The 15268-nt window shown below is 39.2% G+C and overlaps 3 protein-coding genes and 1 long non-coding RNA gene across 4 annotated transcripts; 3 read left to right on the forward strand and 1 right to left on the reverse strand.

The window, feature by feature from the left end:
* The first annotated feature begins 1193 nt into the window (after window positions 1–1193).
* cldn10a (claudin 10a) lies at window positions 1194–4766 on the forward strand. Its single transcript, XM_026363353.1, has 5 exons — window positions 1194–2111; window positions 2963–3124; window positions 3297–3378; window positions 3490–3594; window positions 4637–4766. Exons 1-5 carry the CDS (start codon window positions 1892–1894, stop codon window positions 4764–4766), a joined length of 699 nt encoding a protein of 232 aa, XP_026219138.1. The 5' UTR covers window positions 1194–1891.
* Window positions 4767–6570: 1804 nt separating this feature from the next.
* On the forward strand, window positions 6571–9345 carry si:busm1-52i16.2 (claudin-10). Its single transcript, XM_026363782.1, has 6 exons — window positions 6571–7330; window positions 7411–7663; window positions 7750–7911; window positions 8085–8163; window positions 8241–8354; window positions 8477–9345. Exons 2-6 carry the CDS (start codon window positions 7432–7434, stop codon window positions 8865–8867), a joined length of 978 nt encoding a protein of 325 aa, XP_026219567.1. The 5' UTR covers window positions 6571–7330; window positions 7411–7431; the 3' UTR covers window positions 8868–9345.
* An 86-nt stretch (window positions 9346–9431) lies between these two features.
* si:ch211-181l5.2 (claudin-10) lies at window positions 9432–12385 on the forward strand. Its single transcript, XM_026363790.1, has 5 exons — window positions 9432–10972; window positions 11219–11380; window positions 11478–11559; window positions 11697–11804; window positions 11911–12385. The coding sequence occupies exons 1-5, from the start codon at window positions 10741–10743 to the stop codon at window positions 12089–12091; spliced, it is 765 nt and encodes a 254-aa protein (XP_026219575.1). The 5' UTR covers window positions 9432–10740; the 3' UTR covers window positions 12092–12385.
* Window positions 10884–15198, reverse strand: LOC113164468. Its single transcript, XR_003298999.1, has 4 exons — window positions 14710–15198; window positions 12977–13057; window positions 11683–11779; window positions 10884–10969 (listed from the first exon to the last, which is right to left on the reverse strand). It is a non-coding gene; the product is annotated as an uncharacterized LOC113164468 (long non-coding RNA).
* Between the last annotated feature and the right edge of the window lie 70 nt (window positions 15199–15268).

Genomic DNA, 15268 nt, shown 5'->3' on the forward strand with positions numbered 1-15268 from the left:
AGATTGCTCAGCAACAGCAGCCATGGAAACGCGCCATCAAGGTTTTAACTATCCAGAGAGTTACAGAGAGGCGCTTGCAGCACCTTGTCACTCCCGTTTAAGCATTGTAAAACACCCAGGTGTAGTTTTCCTGGAATGCTGACAATGTGAACGATGTTTCCATTGTATGACCCCGGGAACTGTCAGGGATCAGCCAGGACCAGGTTCAGCAGGGGGAAGATACAGCAGAACCAAGTGGGTCCAGGTGTCTTGAAGTGTTTCTGCTAATTATTAGTCCCCAGAAACAATCCCTCTTTCTCTGCAAACAGAGATTAGATATAATCCCTGTTAGAAAGAGCTCTGAAATTAAACAGGCTAATCAGTTTTTCAGTAAAAGATTTGGAGTTGAAGTGATTTATACCTGGTTTGGTGCCTGACTTTGCTCATAGGATTGAGTATGACTTTACACTTGTTATGTTTTCACATACCTGCCTTCTAACTTTTAGATTTATTTTCAGTTTTTTGGAGCCTCTCCATCGTGACTCAGTGTCCCACCCCCTCCTCCTCAGCTCCTTGCTCAAAGTTCAAGCCTGTTATTATACTAGTTCAACAACCCTTAGTGAACTGAAACAGGACACACGGGAAGCAACTAAGTCTCTAAGCAGCATGTTCCTGCTAAACGTAGTTGTACCAAGCTGTAACCCAGCTCAAGAAATAGTAGTGATAACTCTGCCGTTCTGGTCATATAATTACTGATAACTATTACATAACAGTAGAGTAACAGCTAAGCTATTAATCACAACGTGTCACCCTAACCCTAACCATTGAATCAGCCCTGGGTGCCGACACAGAACAGAATTTGACAGCAACACTGATAAAGAAAGGAGATTAAAAAGTCACACAAAGATAACACATGTGAGTATGTTTAGAAGTTGTATTTTATTATTCCACTGTATAGTCTACTTGATTAGATTTCAGAGGAAAATTATGTAAAATGTCTATATTTATCTTATTTAACAGATCATAAATTATAATGTGGCTCTAAAACATTAACCATAACATACAACAACCAAGGTTAAACACACTCTTGTGTGTCAACAGTTTGTGTGTGTAGGTGGAATTTAAGGTGAAATAGGGGGTTTGAAATTTAAGCTAAAAAACTGTCCTGTACCATAACTATATAAAAGCAGTTAGGATAATGGTTGGATGGCATATTTCACCTACATATGGGTAATAAAGTTAAACATCAGTTTATCATCATCTTGAACATCATGGGAGGTGTTGAATAAATGTGATTGGGCTGCAGACTATGTCTAGGTCATAACAACATTCATTACTGTCCATTACCTACAAAAAACAGTTTCTCCTCTCTGCCACTTGATGGAGCTACAGTATAATGCTGCAAGTCTGGTACAGTTACAACCAGACTACATTTGCACTCTGACTTTAAAACCAAACTGTGTTCCTTTAGGACTTTAAAAACTGGATAACTAACTTCTGTTGAAATGAACAGAGAAACAAATACACAGCACACATCGTTCATTCATTCAGTTCACAGGACAATCTCTCCTATCTTGTTCCTTTTCTGTCAAAGACTTGTCAGATCCTTCCAATTAAAGACTTCCTACCACTGGAGATCCCCTTGCAGACCTATGGACACCGTGTGGAGTGATGAATAGTGTTCGCACCCCTGCACCCTCCTACCATGACGAATGATTGGGTGTCAGTGAATGATGGGTATTGAGAAGTGCTGGTTCTCAGACGTAGATGTTTGGCTGAGCAGGTAAAGGAGAAACATTCTGCAGAACAGACCAAAGCTGACGCACCTGTCGTGGTCCGACCCTCCCACCTCCTCTTTGTGAGTCCTGAGGGAAAGATCCCTGTCGTGTTCCAGTCCGATCCAGCAGGAAAAATGGGCAACATGGCAACAGAGATTGTGGCCTTTCTCCTGACTATCTCAGGATGGATCCTGGTGTCATCCACCCTGCCAACAGACTACTGGAAGGTGTCCTCTGTGGATGGGACGGTAATCACCACAGCTACCTTCTGGTCCAACCTGTGGAAAACATGTGTGACTGATTCCACTGGTGTCTCCAACTGCAAGGACTTCCCCTCGATGCTGGCTCTGGATGGTGAGCTCTGAATTCAGTGTGCTGTGCTTGTTGCTGTTGTGATTTTGCCTTTAGGAAGTCAGACACAGCCTTTATGTGTGTTTCTGAGTAATAGCTCATTTGTAAATTTACATCTTACTGAAACTCTAATATCCAAAATCACGTGGTGTTTTTGGATGAATGACGACCATTGTAAACAAATGCATTTGGAACTTGATATTTCCTTTTCTGACTGTGGCTCCAGGCCATATACAACCACCACATTTAAAGCTAAAGGCCATCAGAGGCATATTTCAGTGAAGGAGCTGAGCTGGACTGACACAACCTCCTAATGTGTCCGAATGAAGCAATCTGAGAAAGTCATACAGTCATACACAGGTCACTGGTCACTTTCCATTACTTGCTAGTAACAATTAGAAATGCTTGTACAAACTTTTATAGTGTTGTGGAAATTCTTCCAGTTTCAATAAAACAATGTCATTTCTAGATGTTTTCACAGATTTTAAATCCTGTTAATACAACAATTCAGTTCAGTTTTACAACAGCAACCTGTTAAAACAGTTGCTAATTAATTCCTCTTTAAAGTTTGTATGTAAAGTATGAATATGTAATAATCAGACCAATTGGAGCAGCTGAAATATGCTGCATCACAGATGCCTTTAAAGTTGATAAAGCAGCTTGTTTCTGGTTTTCTACTAAATCTAAGTAGAGTTTTCATTCCTTATTTAGATATATTTTGGTTTTTCATCAGCTCCTGTAACAAACAAACTGTGACCACACTGAGCTTAGAAGAGGTTATGGCCACATTTGGACAAAAGCTGGAAACAACAGGTGTGAAGAACTGTCCCCTCTTCTCTGTCTCTGTCATAAAGCCTATATCCAGGTGTGTCGGGGTTTGATGATTGCTGCCGTATGTCTTGGTTTCTTTGGTGCCATTCTCGCCTTGGTAGGAATGAAGTGCACAAAAATAGGAGGCTCAGAGACCACTAAAGCTCGCCTCACTGTCTTCTCGGGCTTCCACTTCATTCTGAGTGGTAAAATCCATGTTGCTAACTCTTCTGTAGGCCTGAAATTATTATGAATGTAGTATTAGAGATGCATGTTAGGAAGCTGTCACAATAAATAGATGCTAAATTGCATTTTTAACTGTTTCTACTTTGATTTAATAACATTTTGAAGTAGAAATCCTGCTATTTCTCTCTGCAGGCCTCTGCTGCATGACTGCATGCTCCATATATGCTCACAGGATCACAACTGACTTCTTTGACCCCCTCTTTGTTGCCCAGAAGTAAGTATTTGGGATTAAAATAAAGATTTGTTTGACATCAGATCAAAAGCACATTCAGATGAAAGGAAGTCCAGGCTTACCATGTGACTTTCCCCTACATCAATCCTGCAGGTTTGAGCTGGGAGCAGCTCTGTTCATCGGTTGGGCTGGATCTGTGCTGTGCATCCTAGGAGGATTTATCTTCTGTCTCTCCCTGTCTGAGGGCTTCAGTATCAGGCAGGTTGCTTGGTTCTGCTGACATGCTGGCTGTGATCCCACATCTGTCATCAGCAACAAGGACATGGGACAAATCTGATTTGGACAGATTCAAAATTGAGTTGTTCCTTAATCAGGCAATTTAAATAATTACCTTAACAGCAACAGAGAGATGGTTAAAGTCAAGTCAACATCCAGCAGACGCTGTCAACATCTTGATTCATAATTGCTGAACCTACAGGGCAAAGTGTATTATTGTCATTTAGATTCGTTACAGGGCCGATGATGGCTGAATGTTTTCGTGGTCACAGTTGAGTAGGGACTTCTACGAAGCTAAAGTCACCTTGACTGAGGGCAACATTATGGACCAGGCAAGCAAAGAAAACCAGGCTCCTGTTTTGATATTCGAGGACATGTCGGCCCTGTGTAACATAGTATCATGTGGATAAAGCAAAAAAGAGGAAATAAGTACAAAGGAAGGAAGTGAGGCCAGGCCAGTGGGGATCCAAGTGGTTTCCAGAGTCTTAGTGTTTTTTCCTTTGTCATGGCAGCTGTGCTTTCATATTCCATGCCTCCTCAATCCTTTGTTCTACTTATATGATGACTGACACACTTGACAACTGGCCGCTTTTAGTCATACCAGCACCATGAAATGCATGGTCCCCAGTGGAAGAAGCCTGATTTTGAGCACCTGCAACACTATTACATTCCCCTCATTTTCAGCTGTACTTATTAATTACCAAATTATTATTTAAGTATTAAATTGCCAAATGTTTGTCAACATCATACTAAACATCAGCAGGCTTACGCTGACATTTTCAGCATCATAGCAAGCTGTTCCTAGGGGATGGTATAACTACTTGATAAACATCAGGATGTTATCCCCTGACATTAGCTTCAGCTAGGTAAGTAGATGATTACAGCAAAAGAGCCGATATAATCAGAAGAGCGGGGGAAAGTTCTTGAGTGGGGCTCTCCCTTTTAACTAATCAGAGGCCAATTTTTTTAGCTCGACGAGTCAGTTTTGTATCTCTTGCTAATTCTTTTCCCCTGGTTTTTGCAGAGCTGAATACTCGTACAGTGGAACTGCACCATTTGTGACGGCACGGAACAAGCAAAGCAACACAGTCAACAGTCTCCAAAAGGAACCTCGAGGGCCATTAAAGCAGTTTGGAAGGAATGCCTATGTGTGAAAATAGACTCTACTACCTTGCTGTTACATGCCTCAAATGTGGTATTTATCATGGATGTTTATGGTCACCAGAGAAACTGTTTTGAATGTGTAAACCTTGTGTTTGGACATGTTGAAACTAATGTTTGTGAAGTGCATTTCTTGTGAAGGTTGATTTTAAGTGGCCTTTTTTTTTTTTTTTTTTTTTTAAATATGGCAGCATTTTAGGACATTTCTGTCAGTGGACTGCATGTAAAAGATAAGCTTGTTTTTCTTGCAGGAAATTTAATTTGGCACAAATCACGTCTTGAACTCTCAGGTCACCTTCATCAGGCTGCCTGTTTCACACAAACTCAACACACATGAAATCTCCTTTTTACAACTCTAAAGTCAAAGGAAAGTTGGACAATAATATCTGAAGGAGACTTCAAAACTTAGAGATGTACTGCTACAGCCTTTGTTAATAAAATAGTTTGTAAAATCTGCAGTTATCTAATTCTTTTTCCCACAAAAGGCGACAAAATTTATAACACTTATAGCACTTATAGCAGTCTGTAAGTACAGAAAGTCGCCTTCTGTTTCATATTTCTCAAACAGACAGATGAATCATACAAAAGCCTTTTCTCGGTTTCTTGGTCTAGACTGATCTGACCTCCCAGGCCACATTTGGAGCTCTGACTGGTGGTTTCCCCTCCTATCAGCCATCCATCTCCACCTAGGAATTACTATCAATAGGAACCCCAGGCTATGTTATGCAAAACCTCTTGGCCCACAGGTTGGATACCAGCTGGCAGGGAGCAGTCACGCTGCACTTTCCACCACCTTTTATCCATAAACAAGTGTCAGGACTCTCTCTGATTTAACAGAGCCTAATACCTGTATTATTATTAATAAAATAAAACAATCTGAGGCCACAGAGCCACCACTCCCTCATATCACCCTGTTCACCCATTACTCCAATCATGCCACCAGAGAGCAGTATTAATACACATTTAATGGCTGAAACAGTCAACTTCATAACATCTATAATTCTGTCTTGTCTGTTGCATAAAGCCTGATCAGCTTTAAACATCAAAGGAGACTGATTCAACCAGTAGTGCTTTGTCCTTTTCTGTTCTTTTTTCTTTGGTGTCATGCTAATTAAAGCCACCCTTTTAAAACTAATTTAGATTACCCCATAGTCCCATTTCTAATATCTCTCCACCATAGCAATAACTTAGTTGTAAGGAGAGAGGACTTAGAAACAAAGAGGAGCTCTTTTATACCCACCAAAAGAACAGTCATAGTTCCCCATAACTGTCATTACCTTAGATTTAACTCTAATTATAAAAGTCTCAGCAATTATGAAACCCATAGTACAGTGAGGTCCTGGTAAAATTACTAATAACTAGCAGCTTAAAGTCTAAGGGAAAGTCAAGAACGATGCTTCAAATGGCTTGTGTCACAGCAGCAGTGATCTTACATATTTTATGGACCATGTAAAGGTCAAGAATACAAAAACATACACTGTCTTTGCCTAATTCTCCACTCCATCACTTTTATAAGGAATTTACCCAAAATTCCCTTGCAGCTTGCAAAAACAGTTTTCTATCAGATCCCATAGAACTGTAGTTTATTTTGTAGTTTACTGTATATATCAATCTAATGTGATTCGGTGAAACTGGCTGCCCATCATACAAAACCACACTTGACCATCATCCTCTTATGGAGGCAGGGCTGGACTGGGATACAAAAATAGCATGTGTTAAGCAAAAATGGGAAATGATAATAGAGTTATATTGAGAAAATCTTGTGTATTTTTTTATTTTCCCAGATATCCCACACAATCTGACGTGCTGACACAGACAGCACTTCACACAGGTTGAGCAGACACATCATCATAATGAAACCTGTAAATATGGGTGTTAACAGAACAAAATGATGCAAACACAGATAAAAACACTGTCTTTTAATAAGAAAATAATCTGTTATAATGATGATTAAGATAATTGAATAAAGGCAGCATGGCTACATATAAAGGGTTTTTCCTAGTACTACATGCTGTTACTGTTTTTTCTTCAACAGGTCTTACTTTTTGACTCTCCAGATCTCTGTTCTACTGTCCTTCTGCCTCGTAGTCCTTAGAAAAACCTGCAGAGACTAGAACAACAGCTCTCCACAGCTTCAATTTTGACTGTTCTTCTTTTCTTTTGGGTCAACCCGAAATCATTGCAATACCACTTTAAGACTTTCCTTTCCAAAAATAACAATTTTTTTTTTTTTTTTTTTTACCCATTTTTAAAATTGTGTTTGCACATTAGAGAAAGTCCTGAATAGTCTGGTGGCAGGATGAATAACTAGTAATTTGAGAAAGCTAGGTGCTTAGGTAAGCACTCTCTTGGCAACTATCAACTGTGGCCCATGGGAACCTGAAGGATAGCTGTCTCTCACCTACACGTACAGTTCTACCTGGGAAACAACAGTACAGCTCTACTTTGTACCTGTGAGCCAGTTGTTGTTGCCTTTTGAAGAAGAAGACCAATTTAACTTTTGTGTGTGGATGAAAACGAGGCATTCAGCTCAGAATGAACACAACTTCTCCCTGAGGTAAGGAAGAAAATAATCGGAATTAGACTGCAGTTATATCTAACAACACTCTGCAAAAGCTGAAGTGCATCTATCGGAAGCTGCTCATAAGGAGACTGGAGATGCAGATCCGTGTGGTCCAAATCTGGGGCTTTCTGATGACGGTGCTGGGCTGGATTTTTGTAGCCTGTACGATGGCCATGGACGGCTGGATGAGCAGTACCATTGGGGGGATGGGGGGCTCCAACATCGTCAAGGTGATTTGGTACTGGTCCAACTTGTGGAAAACCTGTCAAACAGAATCGACATCTATCAACAAATGTTACGATTTCCCTGTGCTCTGGTCTGTGGAGGGTAGGTACAATTATATCTGATGAAACACTGACACTGACATACAGACTCTCATTCATGTCTATTTGTGTCTTGCTGTATGATTAAAGTTCACCTCCAAGTAGTGCGAGGCCTGCTAATTGCAGCTCTTTCCCTGGGCATGTTGGGGTTTGTGCTGAGTCTGATGGGTATGGAATGCACCTTCATTGGGGGCAAAGACCGGTCAAAATACAAGAAGATCTACACTGGAGCATGGTGCCACATAATCAGCGGTAAGTGTCTAGTGTTGTCAAAAAGACAAGTCCGAACAAGTAGGTAGAATTTGAGTAGAATATTTAGTATATTCAGTCAAACAAAGTACCATACTATTCATTTTTTAATTATATTTTAATACTTATAGTTTACTTTTCTGTTTCTATTAACATAATGTCTTTTTACTGTCTAGGTTTGCTGTCCACATGTGGGTATGCAGTTTATGTGCAGTTTGTCCTACAGTACTTCAACCCTGACCCTGATGGACTGGAGTAAGTCAACAGGCCCAAATGTTATTTTTTAATAATAAACTGAAATCTTAAACTCTTGCTTTGTTTTAACACAACAGATATGAACTTGGAACCCCAGTGTTCCTCGGCTGGGTCGGCTCAGCCTTTCACATGGCTGGTGGTTTCTTCTACGTGTGGTCAGTATGTAAGCCGCTCTGTGGAGGAGAGGACTTGTGAGTACAGACACATGTTGTAACGTGTCATGGGTGTTCAGATTTTCACTGTGGGTACAGTCCCTCTAATATCTCATAGCGTTTAATTAAGTGTGATTCAGCAGCTGTGGTTTTCTCTCCAGGGTAATGAAAGTCCAGCCACTACTAGACCAAGAGCAGGACAAATCCATCATAGTGCAGTCCACAGCACCAGAGACTTCCAAACCCAAAGCATCCTCTGTCTCTGAGCTGTCCTCCAAGTCTGTGTCTTCTATCTCATCGAGATCAGTACAAACATACAAAGCTGGACGCTCAGCCAAGTCAGGGCACTACAAATCGAAGACGAGGCGAACCACCAGATCTGAGGGGTCGAAGCTCGGATCTTCATTAGGTTCCAAACACTCTTCAAGATCCAGCAGGTCAACAATGTCCAATTCGAGGAGCAGCAGCAGTAGCAGGAGCAGCACAGCATCATCACTGTCAGGCAGTGTGAAGAGTGAGACTACACCGTTTGCCAGAACCTCTTATATTTGAATAAATAGGAATCATTATGTAACAACTATAAACAACTATAAATAAATGTGAGCAATATGGTCTCTGATATGTTAGAGTTACATTTATTAGCAGTTGTAAAAATGTTATCTACTTTTGAAAGAGACGACATAGTGAACAAAAGACTGACTGTTAACATCATCAAGAATGACGGTTTGGATATGGGTCATCACTTGTATGTCTGCACGGACCTTCATGTCGTAGCCAATAGTGTAGAGACAGCTGTGAGGTACCGAAATGAAACCGTCATAGCTATTGTGAGACCTTATGCTGTTGCATGAGCCACACACGATCTGCAGAATCACCAGGAGCATCCTCAGAACACATCCTGGGCTGGGGACATTGTGGGCTGCTGTTTGCCATGGAGAGCACCTGAAAATGAACTTTGGCTTTGGAGCAAGTGTCTTGAATAATGATAATTACCTAAATAAAATTTGTATTAAATTAAAAAAAAAAAAAAGTAAACAAAAGTGATGTTAGCCAAATAAAACTTGAAAACTTTATGAGTTATGTTGAATAGTATAATATTTCTAATGTTACATTAGGTAAATGTAATTAAAAATTGTTAATGTTTGCTAGCCAACTATTTGCTTTAAGTGAAGCTAACCATGTGTTTGTTGTGAATTCACATTTTATGGACAGATGAAAGGTTTTATCCGATATTTTTACTCTTTGATGCTCGGTAGGTTTTGCCATGTATCTGCAGAACAATAATATTTAGATTTAGTAGTTTGCACTTTTTGTTTTTCTTTTATTCAAGCCTTTTTGTGTGAAATTGTTTACAGGCCAAAATAAAAATCTATTGTTTAAGCTCTACTGAGTGGCTATTGTGCTTAATAATGCTTAATAATTTGGTTTATTAAACAGTTTCTAAAGAATACACCAACAAGTACTGGGTTAAAGCTATTTTATCTTTGATTTTGAACAACAAATCTTGGATGAGGAAAGCACTCAGACAACCGTCCGTTCAGCAAGTCTCCATGTCTCCCTCTTTTAATTCTCATACCGTCCCTTACTGATGTTAAGATTTGCAGAGATAAATATAGCTTGTTTAGATTTCCTTTGATTATGTCTCTATGTCGCTCATAAAAACAAAGAAATTGTTTCAACAACAGATAATAGCCATGATTAATGAATAAATTCATTACCTACAGTAAATTTCTGATGTTAGTTTGTTTTCCAGCACACATCCAAACAATGAGGCTGTACATTATCTACAACAGTAGCAGTTTTCCTTCTGGTTGGCTGCAAATAGGCATGTTGTTTGCAAATACAAAGCCTTAGCTGCTGAGAAAGGTTTTCAGATTGTGTACCCACTCTGTCATTTTGTTTTCTCCTATGTGTTATCCATGTTCCCTCATGCAGGTGTATCTAATGTAGACATTGACTGTTTATGTATAAACAGTGTATTATTTTCTAACTGCCAAGCTATAGAAAATAATACATTACTGCCCTTTGAAGTGTCAAGTAAAATTCACATTTTTTATTTTTAAGTTATATTTCCAACCAGAATGCCTTCTCTAATGTGTAAGCCCAGTCTGTGGCAAAGAGGAAAAGGGAAATTATTGGAGGAAAAAACATTTTTAATAACTTAACAAAAGGCTTGACTAAAATGACGCAATCCCTCAGCCTTCATATCTGCGGGGGAAACGTGAAGGATGCTTACTGGGCAAAACTGTCTCATAGATGAGACGAAAGCCAAACATCCACACTTCAGATTAAGCATTGATACGGATGCACAACTCTAGTTTCCCACACTGACAAATCTTTAAACCTTTGGCATTGATCTCTATAATCAACAGATGTTAATAGCTTTTCAGTTGCACTAGTTTTTGCTTCAGGAACAACACTCACCATGAAGTACAGGACGATGGTGATGTACATGGAGATTGGCTGCTTTGTGTCCTGCCTGTGTGGCTGGATGCTGGTGTGTTCCACTCTTCCATTAGAGTACTGGACTTTCTCAGAAGATGGGGAAAATGTACTGACCACAGGTGACTACTACTCCAACCTGTGGCAGGACTGCATCTCAGACAGCACAGGGGCAACTGACTGCAAGGGCTTCCCCTCCATGTTGGCCCTGTCTGGTAGGATATTTAAGGTTAACTAATAGATAATTTCATTCTTGAGAGATCATAAAATGCAGGAACAATTCAAGAATTATTTAGGTGGGGGATCAATTACATATATTTAACATTTATTAAAAAAAACTAAATCAAGATGAGCCTTATCAATATTTTCTTCGTAAACCCAAAAGAAAATATTGATAACTTAGAAACTTTTACCTCCAAATCTAAAATTAATACATTTCAGTTTAATGTGTTTTCTTTCAGGCTTCCTACACGGCTGCAGAGCTCTTACTATCTGTGCCGTGATTACCGGCTTCTTCGGAGGCGTCCTCACACTTATAGGGATGAAATGCACTAAAATAGGAGGATCAGAGATTGCTAATGCAAGAGTGACCTTTGCAGGTGGTCTAACCTACATGGTTTCAGGTAAGAGGAAAAATGTTAATTTTTCAATATTAGACTAAACATAAAATGTCAATTATGAATACACTCAGGATGTGAAAAGTGAGACGTATTTACTTAGGATTCTGTGGTATGATCACCTACTCATGGTGGGCCAACAAAACCATAAGAGAGTTTGTGGATCCACTCTTCATGGACATGAAGTAAGTACTTTTAAAATGTATATATATATATATATATATATGTGTGTGTGTGTGTGTGTGTGTGTGTGTGTGTGTGTGTGTATATATGTATATATATATATATATATATATATAAAGATGTACCCATATTTGTTGAGAAATGAACTTGGAGCAGCGATTTTCATCGGCTGGGGAGGCTCCATCCTTCTCATCCTTGGAGGAGCAGTGCAGACTTACTTCTCTGGAAAAGAAGGTCTACCATCAGGGTACATATCAAACCTTTTGAGGTCACTCACATAGTTATATTGATTATCTAAAGAATATTTTTATCTATAACCTATTTACTATGATGTCAATTTAAAACACCTTCAGTTCCCAGAAGTCGCCTAGCAGACCGGGTTCTTACGCCACCGCCCGGACCAGACGCACCTATATGCTCCCGCCTGCAGGGTCCAGAGTAACTCCACCACTGTTGTATGAAGGCAGACAGAGCCGAACTACCAGACCCACAACAAAGACTGGTCGAAGCTACAGCAGAGACAGCTTTGTCTGAATTCTTCTCTTACTGTTTTCTTTCTGACATAATTTCTGAAGTTTTCTTTCTTAAACACTGTTTTAGCGCCTTTCTCTGTTTAGCTCCACAGATGCACAGAGCACCTGTTACCTGAAGTGCTCTGTTCTTCTATCTGCAGCCATTGTGACGACTGTACTGAGGACTAACTTAATCTTTTCACTTGATACGTTTTTACTGTCATTTTATATTTATTGCCGTAGATGATTACCTGTCTAACTTCACTTCACTGTGGTTCAAACTGTTCAATATAATAAAGTTTCATTGTCAAACAGACACCTGTCCAGTTCCAAGTGTTGTGGGTAAATATTAAATAAATGTATAAACAATACCACATTTTTTATAACAGGATGCCCTAATAAACTTTCCATATCACCCAGTAAATGCTGTAGTTGGAAAAACTATAAATTTAATCTCTGTTATATATTACTATAACACTTTTTAAATAGTTTGTGTTACCTCTCTGATACATTAGGCATCTTTGTAGGATGTAGTATATGCTGTACTTTCAGGAAGTATATATATTTACTTATCAGGAACTACCAGGAAAAAAACAACATCCAAATCATTTAAATAATTTCTCATTTTCTGTGTCATCCTTTGCGTTTGGTGACAGCGTATCTGTTTGGGACGAAGGAGTCCTGCTGTAATGTACAGTAAAAAAACGACAACATTTACTTTGGCAAGCCCTAGTCTCTACACACTGGTCAAATCTTAAAAAACAGCTCACATCTACAGTCATCAATATATTTGACTACAAAAATCTTACAACTGGTCCAACTTGCCTGGGGCCAATTATTATGTAACAATATCAATAACCGAACACCAAGGCTGTAAACTGAAGTAACAGCATCTCATCGTACATACCTGAACCTCGTCCTTCTCTCTGGTAAAGATCTAACGCCCCCTGCTGGTTTTCTGTTGGATCATTCTCGCTTCAAAACTGTCCTGTGAAACAGATAATTCAGGGAACGTCCAAAAATGATAGTATAGTAATGATAGTTTTTCAATTTTCAGATTGTAAAAGGAAAGGTTTTTAAGGTGTGTTCACAAAAAAAAAATCAAACACTGTTGTTCTACTGTTTGTTTTCTTGGACTGAAGATGATACAGAAATTCCTGTTAAAATATTACTGCAATTATTCCACCCCAGGTTATGACAGCTGTCAGCCAGTAGGTGACAGTAACTCCCTAGATGTGATTTATCTTATTCCTGTAGCTGTACAGTAATAGGGGGGAATAATAAAGTTAGCATGCTCTCTTTTTAGTGTGGGAAATATTAACCAGAGCTGGGATTCCTGAAAATTGGGTCTAATCCTGTTATTTGTTGAAAGAGTGCAGAACATGGGCACCCACATCCAGCACAATTACTGATGTTTGAGGCTAAGCGCTGACACTGTGGATGTATATGTGAACAGGACAAATCTGCTGACCTCAACATCTGAACTTGAGCCATTTCCACTGATACTGCAAGTATAATCTTTCCAAGCACCTAGGACTTTTTGTAATTAACTCAAAATGTACAGAAGCTGTGCACACCCAAACCTATTGAAACACAGCAGTTATTTTGTTGTATTTGTTTATTTATCTGGGGTGAAATGTTATGACAGGTCAGCAGAAAGTAAGAACCCACAACTTGTTCAAAAACAAGAGACACACTCGTTTCCCACAAGTGTGATACATGATAACTCCAGTTCTTACAACTGAGTAATAGAAGCCAGTTTTCTACTAACGCTGAATGAAGCTGCCCTCATGATATATCTAAAGATGCCATATGTACCTCTACCTGAAGTGATGATGCTCATATAATGCAACAGTTATTCTGGAAAAGAAAACCACTGTGTAACCCTACCCAAATTATTAGCTACAGCAGCATCAGGACAGCAAATTACCAGTGGGTTCTTTACAAAATTCACAACATCAACATACAATCCTATTACCGTTCTACACTTTATATTTATTTTCCTGGCCTGAATTAGAAGCTGTTAGAGAGATTTTTTTTTTTTTTAGTTACAACAACATTGGCGAGCTCTCCACTGTGTGAGCTACTTATTTGCTGAAATTGGTGTGTAAAGTGTGTCCTGGTTTTCTTGTAGTACCTTATTATTTTGTGAAAGTGTGTTTTAATTTTATAAAAACTTTTAATAAAACATTTTATTTTCTATTTATGTACACTCAATCTAATCTTAAATGGACTAGATTTGACCACCTCAAACAAATTTAAGTTTAGTGGCTTTTGGTGCAGACCAGCACTAATCTTGGGTGACCTTTGCTTTGGTGGGTGAGGAGAGAACAGTAAAGTTAGTGAGCTCTCCTTTACATGGGAAATGTCAACTAGGATTCAGTACAGAGAGCATATACCATAAGTGACCACTGCCAATAGTTGGTTGTAGTACAGCAAATTGATTTAATCAATCAAGCTCTTCTGTAAAATATATTTAGGATTATCTTCTTGTTTTCGTGTTAAAAAACACACTGGAACTTAAAGACTCACTGTATTTGTCTTCTCTGGCTGAGATCAACCATTCTGTAGTTATTCTAAACTCTATGTGTAAAGTAACTGAGACTGAGACTTCCAACTAAATAAAATCTTTTCATTTACCTTTTCCAAGTTCCTGTTGAGATCTGGTTCACTTCTGACCACTCGTCTTCATTATTACCATCATCATCACCCTCCTTTGTAACAGTTGTGCATAGCAAACCCCATCTCTGACGACTGCTGGGAGCTGGATGAGTATTGTTCGTTTGTATATGGATTTGTGTGATGAAGAAAAACTGCATTGGATCCAACCCTGTCTAGTTAATTTGAGTTTTTCCATTCCCCCAATTAAATACATGTTCTTCCTGCTTGAATCTGCATATTTCAGAAATATGGTGAACGCTGGTAAAATCAAGCAGCTAGAAGCAGTCGAAGACAAGTCTGGAGCATGAAAAGAAGTAAAGGAAGGAGGAAAAAACTAAACTTACAGGTTAACTCTGCTGATCCACTAATCCCTTAGTGTTCGTGCCTGTGCTGGGAATGCGAGGGATGCTTACTGGGCAAAACTGAAGATAAGATGAGAAAAGAGCCAATCATCCACACTGTCGGCGTAACAGTTGTACATCAGCAATGACAGCAACAATCCACTAATCCCTCAGTGTTCGTGCCTGTGCTGGGAACG

Source organism: Anabas testudineus, chromosome 2, assembly GCF_900324465.2.
Source record: "Anabas testudineus chromosome 2, fAnaTes1.2, whole genome shotgun sequence".
NCBI classification, from domain to species: domain Eukaryota; kingdom Metazoa; phylum Chordata; class Actinopteri; order Anabantiformes; family Anabantidae; genus Anabas; species Anabas testudineus.

What these genes read in the sequence shown, in the direction of transcription:
- si:ch211-181l5.2 (XM_026363790.1), top strand. Translation starts at nt 10,741, where the DNA reads ATGAAGTACAGGACGATGGTGATGTACATGGAGATTGGCTGCTTTGTG. An exon ending in CTCCATGTTGGCCCTGTCTG is followed by an intron (nt 10,973 to 11,218) that starts GTAGGATATTTA and finishes GTTTTCTTTCAG; the next exon opens with GCTTCCTACACGGCTGCAGA. An exon ending in TCTAACCTACATGGTTTCAG is followed by an intron (nt 11,381 to 11,477) that starts GTAAGAGGAAAA and finishes GTATTTACTTAG; the next exon opens with GATTCTGTGGTATGATCACC.
- si:busm1-52i16.2 (XM_026363782.1), top strand. Translation starts at nt 7,432, where the DNA reads ATGCAGATCCGTGTGGTCCAAATCTGGGGCTTTCTGATGACGGTGCTG. An exon ending in TGTGCTCTGGTCTGTGGAGG is followed by an intron (nt 7,664 to 7,749) that starts GTAGGTACAATT and finishes GTATGATTAAAG; the next exon opens with TTCACCTCCAAGTAGTGCGA. An exon ending in CCTGACCCTGATGGACTGGA is followed by an intron (nt 8,164 to 8,240) that starts GTAAGTCAACAG and finishes TTAACACAACAG; the next exon opens with ATATGAACTTGGAACCCCAG.
- cldn10a (XM_026363353.1), top strand. Translation starts at nt 1,892, where the DNA reads ATGGGCAACATGGCAACAGAGATTGTGGCCTTTCTCCTGACTATCTCA. An exon ending in CCCCTCTTTGTTGCCCAGAA is followed by an intron (nt 3,379 to 3,489) that starts GTAAGTATTTGG and finishes TCAATCCTGCAG; the next exon opens with GTTTGAGCTGGGAGCAGCTC. An exon ending in TCTGAGGGCTTCAGTATCAG is followed by an intron (nt 3,595 to 4,636) that starts GCAGGTTGCTTG and finishes TGGTTTTTGCAG; the next exon opens with AGCTGAATACTCGTACAGTG.